Genomic DNA, 14,209 nt, shown 5'->3' on the forward strand with positions numbered 1-14,209 from the left:
AGGATCCAGGAGCTGGGGAGACCCTGCAGTTACTCCGGGCTCCGTGTGTGTGTGTGAGGGCTCGTGGGCCATCAGTGCCATCTCCTGGCAGTCCAGCAGTCAGTTCTTCAAGGCTTCAGTATTGTTCTTTCAGCTTGTTAAGAAACCCAAGATAATTTAACAGAGTAGGAATTCTTTAATAAACTGTAGCAAGATAATTACATCACTTCCAAACTGTATATTAGTAGTATAATAGGACTTTAAACAAACTATAAGCTAATATTCTCCTTGCCAGAGAAATAAGGACAAAGGATCTAAATACAGCCTTTTTACTGATTTTGCAACACTGTAAAGTATTTTTCTACTAATATATTTAAATCAGTGCTGTGCCTAATGTGAATACATTTAGTGTGCAATTAATATTTTAAACTACTTCATTTACACGGGTACCCATGTCTACAGGAGAGAGTTGGTACCATTTTACTTGAATTTGTTTCTGAATGACAATGATTAAAAATGAGAAAATATAGACAAGCCACACCCACCACTTTAAGAAGTTTCTCATAGAATATCAAACGTGAAAAAAGCAAAATCATAGTAATTTAACAAGGAGTGTTCTTTGCAAAACTTAGCTGTAGGATATTACTTCATCAAGTAGAGACTTTTACGCTTGAGTGTACAGATTCAGTCCCCACTCTAAGTACATGCTGCTTAAAAAACATCAGTCACTGTCTCCTGCATCATAAAGCCCAGACATTCTGATGCTCTCAACAACCTCACCCCCCCAAATTCATGGCCTGTAGGTTTATTGCTGTGGTTTAGTAGCTGAAACCTGCCATTGGTTGCTGCAGGTATCTGTTGAGTTTGGAAGGGCCCTCGATGTGTAAGTAAACCAAACTCCTTCCCTTCTCTCCGCCTGGCAGCTTTCCTCCTCCTCCTCCCCAAGGAATTGTGGTGTAGAGTCCCACAGCTCTCACAGGGGCTGGGCTGCTCTGCCAGCTCCAGAAGGGGCTTGTCCTGAGGATCAGACCCCTGAGCAAGGATCAGGAGGAGAATGGGATGTGAGCACATGAAACTTCCAGGGAGAGGCCCCTTCTCAGCAGTAAGGACACACTGCCTGCTGGAGAGGGCTTGATCAATGAGAGCAGAAGGGGAAGAAAACCTGGAGCCAGTCACAGCTCTGAAAAGCTGACCAACCTCTTAGAAACTGTGACAGTGTTAGAACATTTTCTTTGCCTTCACAGGGAATTTTGTAAAAACCTCTGGGTTATAAACAGTTTTCAAATTTTATTTTGGAAACTTACTCTAGAAATTTATGCTAGATGGACATTAGATATTTGTACATACTCATAAAACAATGTAGTGTCCAAAGTCTTCCCAGAAGGGAAGGAAATGCCTTGAAATTGCCTTGAAGGAAATGATCCCTACCTCACTCTACGTTGAGGCTCACTTCTGAACATCAAGTGGCTGTTTCTCTCCTGAAATGAGTTTCATGCAGAGAGTAGCCTTCTTCCTGCTGCCTGGACCATTAAATCCTGGAAGGGTGTTTTGGCATTAAGTCTGCTAAAATATATTCTGTTCTTGTATTCTCTAACCACATGCTGTCTTCCTGACTGCTGAAGTTAAATCATTCCAGTTTTTCTCCTACATGGCTCAGGAATCAGCAGCCTAACCCTCCAGACATCACATGGCTTTGAAATGCACCTCTTGCTGAGCAAGGTTATTAACAAATATTCCAAATCCAGAATGCATGATAGATGTTTTTATCAGCAGTGTTGTATGGAGCCAGTAAAGTCCACAAAATAATCTACCTTGAAGAGGAAGAGCTGAAAGGCATGTGATTTAATAAACAAGGGTGGGAGTCAGGGGCTGGGAAGGTGCCTGGCTCTGTTTCAGAAGTGCCACAATCAGTTCTCTTCGAAGCATCAGAGAAGCTGAAAGCTTTCCCTGTATTTTGGGTGCATAGTACAGATCAGGGAGGATCAACATAGGCACTTGAACTTGGAAAAAAATGGTCTGCCCTGCACCCCTCTGAGCAGGAAAATGGGAGGTAAATAGTTTACTTTGCAGAGATACGCAGCAGGGCTGGGAATAACGCACAGGAGGCCGTGGGCTGTGAGCAGAGGTGTGCCCCCAGATGAGCAGCAATCAGGGCTGCATGGCCAGGGTGGGAATGAAAAAGTTTTCACTGGGCAGAGGTGACCTTCACAGCAGTGGCAGGGAACGGAGCTGGCTGGGTGTTCCCTGGAAACCAGTTTGGGGACTGGCCCTGATTTTAACACCCAACTCTGCAGAAATCAGCCCCATCACCAGGTCCTTTATTTCTCAATTGTTCTGGGCAGGATCTTCGTGTTTATTTTAAGCTGGGACTGCTAGCACTGTAAAATAGGCATTGTCACAATAAATATATCAAGTACTATTGCATTAACAAAGCATGTCCATCAAAAACCTTGCAAAACTGTAAAACTACCATAAAACTGGCAGTTTTTCCCTTACTGACAGCACTTAATATTGATCGCTTCTACTTTATGTTCATCTGCTGAAACGAAAATTTTCGGGGTGCATAAATAGCCCGAGTTCCACCGGTGTCAGCTGCAAGAACACCGATTACTGAAGTTCAGGTGCTCCCTTTTCCTGGGGAGACACGCCGTGTCCCGGCGGGGCAGCGGCTCCCTCTGGTGCTGCCTTGGAGCGCAACCCTGAGCAGCGGAGAGGTTTGAACACCGTCCGCTCCCCAGCCCCGCGGGCGCCCCGCGCCGCCGGCACCGCCCGGCCCCCGAAAGCCGCTGGCACGACGTGCCGGGGGCTGCGGGCCCCGACACCGCTCCGCACGCTCAAGACCCTTTAGCGGAGGGGCTGCCACACGTCCCCGGAGAGGGGCAGCTCCAGCCCGTGTCCCGGCGGCGCGGCACTCCCGGGGGAAGGAGCCGAGCCTGGCCCGGCCCGTGCGGGCGGACCGAATGGAGTGAGCGCTGCGGGGCCGCTCCCGCTGCGGGGCGGGGCAGGGCGGAGCCCCGGTCCTGAGCGCCCATTGGCGGGCGGGCTGGGGGCGGAGCGGAGCGCGGACCCTGAGCGCCCATTTGAGGAACAGGATCGGGGCGGGGCCGAGCTGGGGCGGGGGCGCGGCTGGTCCCGGCTGGAGGCGGGGCGCAGCGCCGACCCTGAGCGCCCATTGGCGGAGGCGGTTGGGGGCGGGGCCCGGGCAAAAGCACCGCCCCTCGCGGGTTTCCCCAGCGGCGCCGCGGAGGTTCCGCCATGGAGGGCCCGGGGTCGTGGTCGAGCTCGGGGGGCGCGGGGCGGCCGCTGACGGAGGATGAGATGGCGGAGGTGAAGAAGGACGTAAGTGGCGGGCGGGGCCGGGGGCTGAGTGCCCGGCCCGGGCGGGGAGCGGCGAGTGGGGCCCGGGCGCGGGCGGGGGAGCGGAAGCGCCGTGGGAGCGGGCGGGGGGACGCGGCGCGGGGGCGGCGGGAGGAACGGGAGCGGCGCGTCCGGGAAGGCGGCGGGGGTTTCAGCACGGCTGTGCCCTCCGGGGTGCCCCCGGTGTGAGGCTGATCACGGCCGGCGAACGCTTATCCCGGGGCCCGGTGCTCGCCGCAGTCCCGGCTGTGCTCTGGGCTGCCGGCAGCCGCCCGCCCTGCGTGGGCCGGCGCTTCAAGGGCAGCGCTGCCCGCGCTCGGTGCGCCCGCACCGGTGTCTGCGCCGCAGGAGGCAGCACACGGGATGGGTAACGTGGTACCCAAAGCTTGGCTGAAAATGTGTGTGCTGCTCATGGTGCCAAAAAAATTCTTTCTTAGAAAGCGTGGATATTCGTTAAAAATACTTAAATAGTTTTTATTGAAGCTTATTGTTCTGTACTTTCCTTGGTTTTCCCCTATACTTTTTCACTGATGTCTGGAATCTAAGGGAAGACTTTATCCTGCTTCGTTCTGGATTAATTTATCTCATCGTGAGGTTGGGAAGCAATGTGCTGACCAACCTCAACAAGTGATTGCTTAATTAAAAAAAAAAGAAAAAAGCAAACCCACAGTTTATCATTTATTTATTTATTGCCTATCCATGGTTCTGTTTGCAAATTACGGTGTCTAATGTTTGACTCATTAGGGGTTTTAAATGTTCTTTTAAAGTACAGTGAAGACTCCGTGCAGTTTGGTTTTTGTTTCTTTCTAGCTTTATGCTTAAGTGATTTCCTTTAAATGCTTTGTCATAGTTCTGTGAGACATGTTTTTCAAGCTAGTACTCGTTTCTGTGGAACCACAGGCTAATTCTGCAATAGGTGGCATTGGGTAGTTACACAAAAAAGGATAAAAACTACTTGAGTCAGACAAAATAGGTATAACATGACAAGTATGTTAGTCTGGGTCAGTGTCTGAACCCACGGCTGCATCTCACAGAAGTGCACAGTTGTCACTTCAGCCCTTAATCTTAGAGGTTCTCCCATAGTGCTCGGAAGAGAGGGGATGGAAACCTCGGGTAGAAACGAATAACATTCATTTTGTCATCAAAATGCAGTCCCATAAATCTGACTTTAGAGCTTCTGCACTCCGATTTTAAGATGGTGTGGCTTCACAATCCAATGTGCATCACTCATACATTAGAGTAGGGTTGCAAAAGGCGAAAAGCAGCTGTTAGTGTTGTTGAGAGCGTGTACATTTATAGATGAAAGTGCGTGTATTTTGGATTTAAGTAATTTGTTGAACTTGTCATTAGTGGGGTTTATTTACAAACCTTTTGAACTGTGAGTATATTCATGCTGTTGCTCTGAGGCTGCTTTTGCTCAATGTACAGAAAACATCAGTAACTGCAGTGTTTTGGAGTTGTGCCTCAAGGGTACAAACAGTATGGGAATGTGGCAATCAGATGATGAGTGAAAATGGGTGTATCTGTAGCAAAGTGAGTAGGTGCTGTTTTTACTTGACTGTTTTGAAATGTGCTGACCTCAGACTTCATGTAATCACATTTTCTATAAGTAGTCGCCTTATTTCTTAACAAGGATTAGAACTTCTGAGTTCAGTCAAAGAGTTAATGAAAGAATTAGTTAACAGGTTTTTAAAAATAATTTTTACACTGAGAAAAATCTCAACCAAGTAACACAGTGGCAGCCTTAAATTTTTTTTTGCTAACTTGTATCAAAATCAGATCAGTTCCAATTACAGGCTTCTAAATAATTTGAACTGTTGGCTAATACTAGTTTGTTTTGTTTTTCAGGCTTTAGAAAGGATGCGTCCTTACCTGTGTGATAAAATCATAGCCGAGAGACACTTTGATTACCTGCGTTCTAAGAAAATACTCACTAGGGAGGACACAGAAGAAATTTCTGCTCGATCTTCCAGTAGAAAGAAAACTGGGAAGTTATTGGACTACTTAGCAGAAAACCCAAAGGGACTAGATACTTTGATTGAATCTATCAGACGAGAAAGAACACAAAACTTCCTGTTAGAAAAGATAACTGATGTAGTGTTGAAAGTCAAAAATGAAAAGCTTGAAGCTCTTAAAGGTAACAAATTTTTAATAACGTTGTGTAAGGTACGGATTTTATTTTGAGGGTATGCAAAATTAAAATCTTCCTCTTGTATTTGCAACAACGTGTTTGGAAATATCACCAGTTTGTGTTTAAGATCCTAGTGTATGTATCCTGGCTTTACCTTTTCACTACCTGAACAATCCATCATAAGTAACAAGCTGGAAAAAAAAACCCTATTGTGTTGTTATGGTGGATAAATCTGTCTTCACGTTTCAGTTTTGCTTTTCAAAAATGGGTGGTTGTCTTCCATCTTGCATTTCTCTTCAAGCTATTTGCTGCAGTGGCAGGATGCTCTGGCTTAGTTAAACTTTGTGCCTCAGCAGAAGATATGCTAGCAAATGCAGCTTGAGGGGAGCTCCCCTGTATGCTACAGCTTAAAAGTAGACACTGTAAATACATGTGCATGTTTTTTCATACAGACTTAGAGGTTTTGTTTACACCCAAACCTTGCAGTGACTATGTGTACTCATATTTTAAGGCAGAGGAAGAAAGTATAGGCTTTCTACACCAAAAGCATTACTTCCCCTTCTGCACCCATCAAAAGGCAAATAAAGAAGGAAGAAGTATGTTTTAACTGTAGAGATAAAGGGCCTAAGGTTTTCTCTGGCTTCAGGTAAAATAGCCTTCAAATGCTGTCCACTTCTGCTGGAGCAGAACCATCAGGTGAAGCTCCTAAAAGTTTGAAAAACACAGTGAGAAAAATCTAAAAAAAGTTGGCCAGAGGGCTAACGTGATTTTCTAAAATGAGCTTTAGGTTACGGTGCATCTTTGTCAAGTCTTATCTGGTACCGAGTACAGAGAAACCATTCACATCAGCCTAGATAACCTGCATGTTTGTTCTTTAATTTGTCAGGAATTCTGGATGTCACAGGTGAGATGAAGGGTCAGTCTGTTAAAAATATGGACAATTGATTTTTGACAGTCTTACTGATATTAAATCAGAGCACAGTTTTAAGATGTCCCCATACTGTAATCAAATTCAGTATCTGTTTTTTTGTCTTAGGTTTAAGCTGCAGCACCTGTATGACCTCACTGTATGGAGGAACAAATAATCTTTCTAGATCATTTTCTGATGAATCAAATTTTTTGGATAAAACAAAAGACAAAGAATCTACCCAGATACATCACCCAGAAGAAGATTATAGCACCGCTGCATTTGTGTCTGCTGTCTCTCTTCATTCAATGAATTTACCAATTGCAGAGATGGGAAATTCACAGTGCAGTGTTTTCTCAGCCACCCTCCCAGGGCCTGGAGACCCTGGTGCACCCCCACTGCCCCCAGAGCTCCAAGACCAGCAAGAGCCATGTACTAGTTCAAGTGACAATTGCTTTTTGCCTCTAAGATCACGTTCTGTTCATCCACAGTGAACGCACTGACTTTCATCTGTTCATCCAAATGGTACTGAAACCTTGTGTGATGTCTCAGAAAGGCTAAAAAATGTTTTCAAACTGTTAGAAATATTGGAGGAAATAATCTATGCAATTTCTGTTTTAATTTTGTAATTGTGTGATGCTGGAGCTGCTTGACTTTGTGTTTGTTTTGTTCTTTAGGGAGCTTTTTTCAAAAGATTGTGGTGTTACACCAGCAAATGTTTGTTTTTTAAACAAATGTGTATAAGAGTTCACATTTAGTTGCAGGTACTTTAGCTGGCATTATAGAACAAATGGGTTTTTTCTTTCTACAGAAACTAACAAATCAGCTTTTCTTAATGTTTCTGTGAGGGGGGAACTTGGAAAGAGGGTTAGGAGAAGAACTGAGTATGGAAAAAAAATATGAACTGAAAGCTTAAGCTTACTTACCAAAAAGCTTAAACTTAGTTATCAAGTGAAATGTTTCTCACTAGGATAAATTCTGCTCTCCATGTACGTGTGTGTTGCTCCATTTGCAAAAAAACCTCACAGATCTGGCCAAATCCACGCTTATTAGTGAGGAGTCTCTTCCTTGTGTGAACTTTGTCCTGCTGGGAAATCAAAAGGCATCACTGTCGCAAATATATTTCTGCAGGCCTTGGCATATTCTTGTATATTCGTTAAAGATTCCTGATTTGAGATGCACTTTAAATATAAATTCTCTTTAGTAGTGGAAAAGGAATGTAAACTGGTCTAATGGCATCATGAGGGCTGTAAGAAAACATTATTGTAGGATGCTATTAAGGAACAAAGCTTGTATGCTTTGTCCCCCTAGGGAAGTGGAGGAGAAGTTGTGTGACAAGAAAGTATCTGTACCTGAAGGCCTCTTGGAAATATGGTACTTCAAATACCTCCTCATCAAGGCAGACAGACAGGTTTACATTTCAATTTGTTTAGAGTCAAATGCATTTTAAACTGTTTCAGCATGGGAAGGTTCTCATTTCTTTCCACCATGTACCATACTGTATTCCTCTCATACTCGAATTGTAGCCTACCTTTTGTGCAGGTGCCTATAATCATTTCAAAATGACCTGGTGGATTCTTAATTTGACATGTGTACAGTTGTGTTCTGCAGTACTACACTTTAAAGTGATGGGATGTTTTTAGTATATCAAAGGGTAGGTTTGTATTGAAGGCCCTGAATTGTTTTGGCTCTCATACTGTGTGTAGCCCTGTAATGCCATTCCAATGCACACACGGGTGATATTACTAAACTGTTCTCCTTTTGTGGAGACAGGCCACCTGCAGGACCTCAGTCTAGTGTCTATTAATTGTTTTTCATTATTATTCTGGTTTTGGAAGTAGATTAAAATAAAATGCAATGTTCAACTACATTCCGACTATATGAACATTTTACATGTGAGAAAGATATAGACAAGAAGAACAAGGATTTTTATAAACACATCTCCAATCGTAGACTGTCTGGACAGTGAAAATGCTTTTCAGTGAAACTGCTTCCATTAGATGGCAGTCTGGAAGTTAAGTGCCTAAATATGCAAGCCAGACTTTGCTCTTTAACATGAAATTAAGGATAGGATGAACTCCCTCTCTTCCATTAACTTGAATTGTAATTGCACATACTTGGGACATCTAAAAAGTGATTTTTCTAAATGCCCACTGTAACCACTTAAAGAGCTGTGCTTAGGCTTGAGTCCTTTCTTGGGTGCTTGTAAAGAGAAGAGAGTGGGCGGGGTTGGCCTTACCAGAGAAAATGCATCAGCTCAGGGTGGAGGCTGCCTTGCTCCTCCCCATCCTGCCCCGTGCAATGTGCAGCCTGCAAGGAGCCAACTCTGCAGGGACCACTCCAGTGGAGCCTACCAACCTGAGACCTTGAATGAATGTATTATCTTACCAAATGTTTATAATGTGCCTTTTTAAAACATTTTTTAATCACAACTTTTGGAATAAATACTTTTGTATAATTGCCTGTTTTTCTGTCTCCCTCTCTCATTTTTAAAATGTACAGGTTGCAAGAGCAGTTCATGCCGTTACCTTGATGTGTGGTTTTGGTTTTGTGTGTGCAGGAGGCTTTTGTTCTCCTTGTCTTTTTAGAGAGGTTTGTCTTTGGTGGAAAGACTGACTTAATGTGAAACGCCCGTGCCCATAGAACTGCACTCAGGAGCAGTCTGTAAGGAAAATATGCATGTGAAATCAAGAGCTCTGCTGCTTAAGTAGTTTCTGCAGTTCGTGACTACTATTACTAACCTGATTCTTGCTTTTTCTCAAGTGACTCTATTGCTCAACTTCCTACGGATGTGAGAAGGGTTGCTTCCAGCCACGCATATCTTGATTTCATTCTTAAATTAAGGGTTTTATTTTTATTAATAGTGGGGGAGAAACAAAAACTTTGAGTGCTGAGAAGCATGACTCAAAAAAGGATTTGCAAATGCTGCAGGCACTGTGGTGTCTCACTTCAGTGGTTGTTTTCATTGTACTTTGTGTGTAGGGCTAACTTCAAAATAATGAGCATGGTTTTTTGAGAGATCAGCTGGATATGGGTTAGTATCTTTAGAGTAAAAGAAGTGATCATACTATAATCAAAACCCCTTCCTCAGATCTTATTCTTCTTCTGGCAGTATAAGTAATCTGAACATAGAATCATAAAATATGCTGAGTTGGAAGGGACTCACGGAGACCCCCGAGTCCAATTCCCACCCTGCACAGGGCAGCCCCAGGAGTCACACCCTGGGCCTGAGAGCGTTCTCCGAACGCTTCTTGGCAGGCTGGTGCTGTGACCACGGCCCTGGGAGCTGCTCCAGTGCCCAGCCACCCTCTGGGTGAAGTCTTCTCCTGATACCCAACCTAAACCTCCCCTGGCTCAGCTTCATCCCCTTTGAGCAGCACCACTACTTTAGCTGATGCGCTTATCTATGTGTGAGTCAATCACAAGGGAGGTCTAGTACAAACTTTGTCCAACAAATCTGAAAAATCTGTTTCGGTAAATACACCTCCTGGACGGGTGATGATCAACGCTGTGCCTGCCCTAGGTTAGCCGCTGATCAGACATTAGGGAAAACGCGGTTTTTTTCCACTGAGGCCTGCAGGTGTGAAAAGGGAGAAATGGAGGTTGGCTCTGTTTCGTGTGTGATTCTCGGTGCCTGGTCGCTCGAAGGGAAGCCCCCGGCTCCGGCGTGAGCCCGCCGGCAGCAGCCCGTGTCTCCTGGCGCGGCCAGCCCCGCCGGGCCGCGGGCCGGAGCAGCGGCGGGCCGGAACCCTGGGCGCGGGCGCGGTTTCCGCGGGCGGTGCGAGGCGCGGCCCCGCCATGGCGGCGCAGGGGGAGGACCCGCTGGGCTATTTCGCGGCCTACGGCAGCTCCAGCTCCGACTCGGAGCCCGAAGAGCCCCAGCCCGACGAGCGCCCGGCGGGAGCCGGCGCGGCCTCGGGGGGCAGCCCGGGGCGGCCGCGGCTGCCGCCGCCCGACGAGCTCTTCCGTCGGGTGTCGCAGCCGCCCGCCTTCCTCTACAACCCTCTCAACAAGGAGATCGACTGGGAGAGCCGCGTCCTGCGGGCGCCCGAGGAGGTGCGTGGGGCGCGGGGCGAACCGCGGCGGCGCCGGGGCCGCCCCGAGGCCCCCGGCCCGGTGTGACGGGCGCTCTGCTCTCTCCCGCAGCCCCCCAGGGAGTTCAAGGTGTGGAGGAGCAACGCCGTGCCCCCGCCGGAGACCTACAGCCCGCCCGAGAAGCCGCCGCCGCCGGCCCCCGCCGTCGACATGGCGATAAAGTGGTCCAACATCTACGAGGACAATGGCGACGACGCGCCCCGCCAGGCCGGCAAAGCCAAGTTCCTGCCGGACGAGGAGCAGGAGCTCCTGGAGTCGGGTGAGCTCCTGGAGTCGGGTGAGCTGAGGCCCCGGCTTGAGGCGGCCGTGCCTTGCCCAGGCTGTGTGCGCTTCCAGAGCCGAGCTGGGCGGGCGGGCGGGCTCCCGGGGCCCGGAGGAAGCTGTGCTGGCTTCCCTAGCATCCTCTGCTGCCCCCGGGCAGAGCGCTGCGGCTGCGGGGATGGATGGGTGCACTGCAGTGCCGGTGTTTTGGCTTTCCTGCAGTCAACACAGACACTCGGGCAGTCTCTCTGCTCCTCTCCCCCATTGCCATTAGCAGGGAACCATTAGAGTCTGTGCTCCTGTAGTTCTGTGAAACCAACCAAGAACCAAGTTCGGTCATGGTGCTGCTAAAACAGAAGGTGGTGTGAGAGCTTCAGGTGCTGCTGTGTTGACCTTAGTTGTAGATGTAGCTCAGATTATTTTTATAACGTTTGCAAAATTTGGGGTCCGAAAGAGGAATCAAAGAGGATGTCCGTGGGACAGATTACTGAAGAAAATATTTACTGTCCTCTTCGCCTTCAATGATGGTACAAGCTGTAATGGTAATTTAGGAAGTAAAGAAATATTTGATAGGTAGGAGGAATTTTTCTTTTCTTTAAATTGCTGGAGAAAGAGAATAGCCAGCAACAACCAAGAGAACAGAACCAGAAAAAGAAAATCTGGGCTTTTGGAACACACAGTGTTTTCATTCATTGGTAAAGTTGTCAACAAAGCTTTTCCAAAAGAAGGAATTTTTTTGCTGTCTTGGATGTTTTTTTGGTTCTGGGTGTTCTTTCCAAGTAGCAGTTTTTATGTCTCGCACCGTGTGTTCTATATATTTGCCCTGTCCATGCATTTCTTTTAGTCAGCTTTCATCCAAAGGGAGAAGATAAAAGATAATTGATCTTGACATTATTTCCTGCTTCAAAAGTGTCATTTTCTAGCTTCTTCTATTATTTAGTCAAATGATATTTTTTTAGAACCGGTACTGTGCAGTAGCATAAAGCCTCTTTTTAGCTAACCTGCAGTGGTTTGTGGCAGTAATAAGAAGTAACCATTCCTGCTTTTGTCCACGTATTGTCTGCATTCCATAGATGAGGATGTTGTCAGTTAATGCTACAGTGTCTTGTTTCCAGCCATCTCAGATGTGGTTAAGTCAGTTGTTCTGAGACAGGGTGGTGTTTAAGACAAAAAAACTGCCTCTGCTGACTTTGATTAACTGTTTCTTTTATTTAAAGATGATGAAAAAGATGATGAACCAGCTTCTGCTAAGAAACGTAAAGTGGAGTCTGGAGAGCAGGCGAAGAAGAAGAAGAAGGTATAAACAGGGCGTTTTGGATTTAGACATAATGAGAATTTCAAGGAACTTGGATTCCGCTGCTGGAGCGGGAAACAAATCCGTGTTTACTGCATTTCTCTCTCGTATTGGGTAGGGAATTTTATTTCTGTAGTATGCTTGCCTTTTGGAAAGCACAATATTAAGTGGACAGTGTTGTGGTAGAACTCATTTACTGAACAAAATTTAAACCTGTTTATTTGAAACAAGGATTTAAAGGAGAGATCCATTGCCATGGATACTTGTGCTCATGCAGGTTACAGAGCTTCACAGTATTTTTGTTTATCAAGAAAACCTGGTAACATGCGTTTTTCTGGACTGACTTTTCCATTGTGTCAAACCTTTTATAAAGGAGTATATACTAAAGATTTTTTAGGTACTGGTCTGTGATATGTTCACATATTGTTGTTTTTAAATGTATGTGTAGACTGCAAATAGTCACTGGAATAAAACTACATTTGAAAACATCTGTGGTATAAATACTGCATTGCATGCTTGGTGAACAGGAGCCATGAATTCTGTATTATATGCCATTCACTGATGTGTGACTTAACAGATTCCTCAGGGCTTTTTTGTTTAAATAAATACACAACTAGAAACTGAAAAAAAATGGACCTAAAAATGGAGTTTAGTGTTTTATAATTATTTTGATGTTATGGGATCTTCATCAGTGAAACATGAGACTAACTGATGGAGGGAGAATTGAAGCATGTAATGTATTCTTCCTGAAACAGAAAATAGAATCAAGATATTTATGTGGACAAAAATTCTGACAAAGCTGTGATAGAGTCTTTGCTGCCAAATTGTATTTATTTCAGTACAAACAGTTGGTAGTCTTCTCAAAGTGCTAGTCAGTATATGTTGCTTTTGTGGTATGCTGCTGAATGGGTTTTTGGGTCTGTGTATGACAAGGTACCAGCAGGTACCCACTTGTACTGGATTGGAGAAAAGGTTGCTGTATATTTTCAGATAAAGATTCCGTGCCTTAGAAAATCTGCAGTGAATTTAGCACCTACTAATAGAGGTTTATGTAATTAAATTTTTAATGTAAAAATTTGTGTTTTCTATTTTCCTTCTGTCTCGGACTAGCTTTACTTTGGCAGAACAGATTCTGTATACATATGTGCTAATATGATGTTAATATTTTTTAAGTGATTTTAAGAGATTTTTTTTAACCTCAGTATATAGAAAAGCATATTCATTTTTAGTGAATATATGAAGTTGTTAAGAAGTTACAGAATTCTAGCCTTGGGAGTGTGATAATGCTTTCTCTGGATCCTTGTCTACCTGCAGACTCTGCAACTGCTCCTTGCCAGTTTCCCAGGCTGTGGGGCCAAATCTGTGCTATATTCCACCCCACCCCTTCTGTGCTGTTAGTCTGGAAACAATTCAGAAGATGGTACTTGACACAGCTGAGGGCCCGCCTGTGCCCACCTTTCCTAGCACAAACCCAGGTACCAGACACTGTCCTAGCAAGCTCCAGGATAAGGGATGCTATCATGGCAAAGCTTAGCGAGTGTCCGCCCTCTGTAGGGTTTCTCAAAATACAGTTTGGAGTCTCACAGTAGTTCTGTTCGCTAGTGCAGTGCTCCTTGAAAAGAGTGTTACAGCTGAAGGTTAATGTCACCAGCTCTGGAAATAGGATGCATTCTGATGACTGCTGTGGCCAAGGAGACTTTTGCCCCTTTATTTTTTGCTCTGCTATTCCACAGGGCAGCTCAGGAAGTTAACTGTGCCAGTTGCTCCTTTTGATTTCAAACCATGTGATATAAGTAGTTATCTACTGGATACATAGTTCAGTTTTCTTGAAGTTAACACTATCTGATACTCACTTTCCAAGGAGAAAACAAGCATGTCTAGCCTAGGAGAAGAACAATTAATTTTATTATTTGTAGGTTGAGGGAATCTTCATGGTAAGCAGTGACCATGGCAGCTTCCCTGTTCAGGAGAAATGGCATAAACAACTCCTCAACTTTTTCTGAAGTAAGACATCTGAAACAAGGGTGTGAGAGCCTCTGTGAAGCTGAATTATCTGTGTAGGTTGGTTCTGTAGCTGCAAGTTTTTTTGGTAGAGATGCTTCAGTGTATTATCTTCAGAAAGAGATGATGAGAGAAGTGGTACAATGCTGCAGATGTTCAGAAATCTCTAAGTATAGAACAGTTT

General features: G+C 45.3%; 2 protein-coding genes across 3 annotated transcripts; both read left to right on the forward strand.

The window, feature by feature from the left end:
* The first annotated feature begins 3,194 nt into the window (after window positions 1–3,194).
* Window positions 3,195–8,841, forward strand: BCL10 (BCL10 immune signaling adaptor). The gene is made up of 3 exons (XM_066192536.1): window positions 3,195–3,318; window positions 5,185–5,473; window positions 6,504–8,841. The coding sequence occupies exons 1-3, from the start codon at window positions 3,235–3,237 to the stop codon at window positions 6,866–6,868; spliced, it is 738 nt and encodes a 245-aa protein (XP_066048633.1). The 5' UTR covers window positions 3,195–3,234; the 3' UTR covers window positions 6,869–8,841.
* Window positions 8,842–10,158: 1,317 nt separating this feature from the next.
* CUNH1orf52 (chromosome unknown C1orf52 homolog) lies at window positions 10,159–13,152 on the forward strand. Of its 2 annotated transcripts, none has more exons than XM_066193115.1 (3): window positions 10,159–10,430; window positions 10,521–10,746; window positions 11,948–13,152. In XM_066193115.1, exons 1-3 carry the CDS (start codon window positions 10,173–10,175, stop codon window positions 12,031–12,033), a joined length of 570 nt encoding a protein of 189 aa, XP_066049212.1. In that variant the 5' UTR covers window positions 10,159–10,172; the 3' UTR covers window positions 12,034–13,152. The 2 variants fall into 2 exon arrangements, with proteins under 2 accessions (XP_066049212.1, XP_066049214.1); XM_066193117.1 differs by having other exon boundaries at window positions 10,521–10,728; window positions 11,948–13,150.
* Window positions 13,153–14,209: the final 1,057 nt, after the last annotated feature.

This window comes from Chamaea fasciata, unplaced genomic scaffold (assembly GCF_029207755.1).
Source record: "Chamaea fasciata isolate MVZ Bird 193981 ecotype frontalis unplaced genomic scaffold, bChaFas1.0.hap1 SCAF_10, whole genome shotgun sequence".
Taxonomy (NCBI): domain Eukaryota; kingdom Metazoa; phylum Chordata; class Aves; order Passeriformes; family Sylviidae; genus Chamaea; species Chamaea fasciata.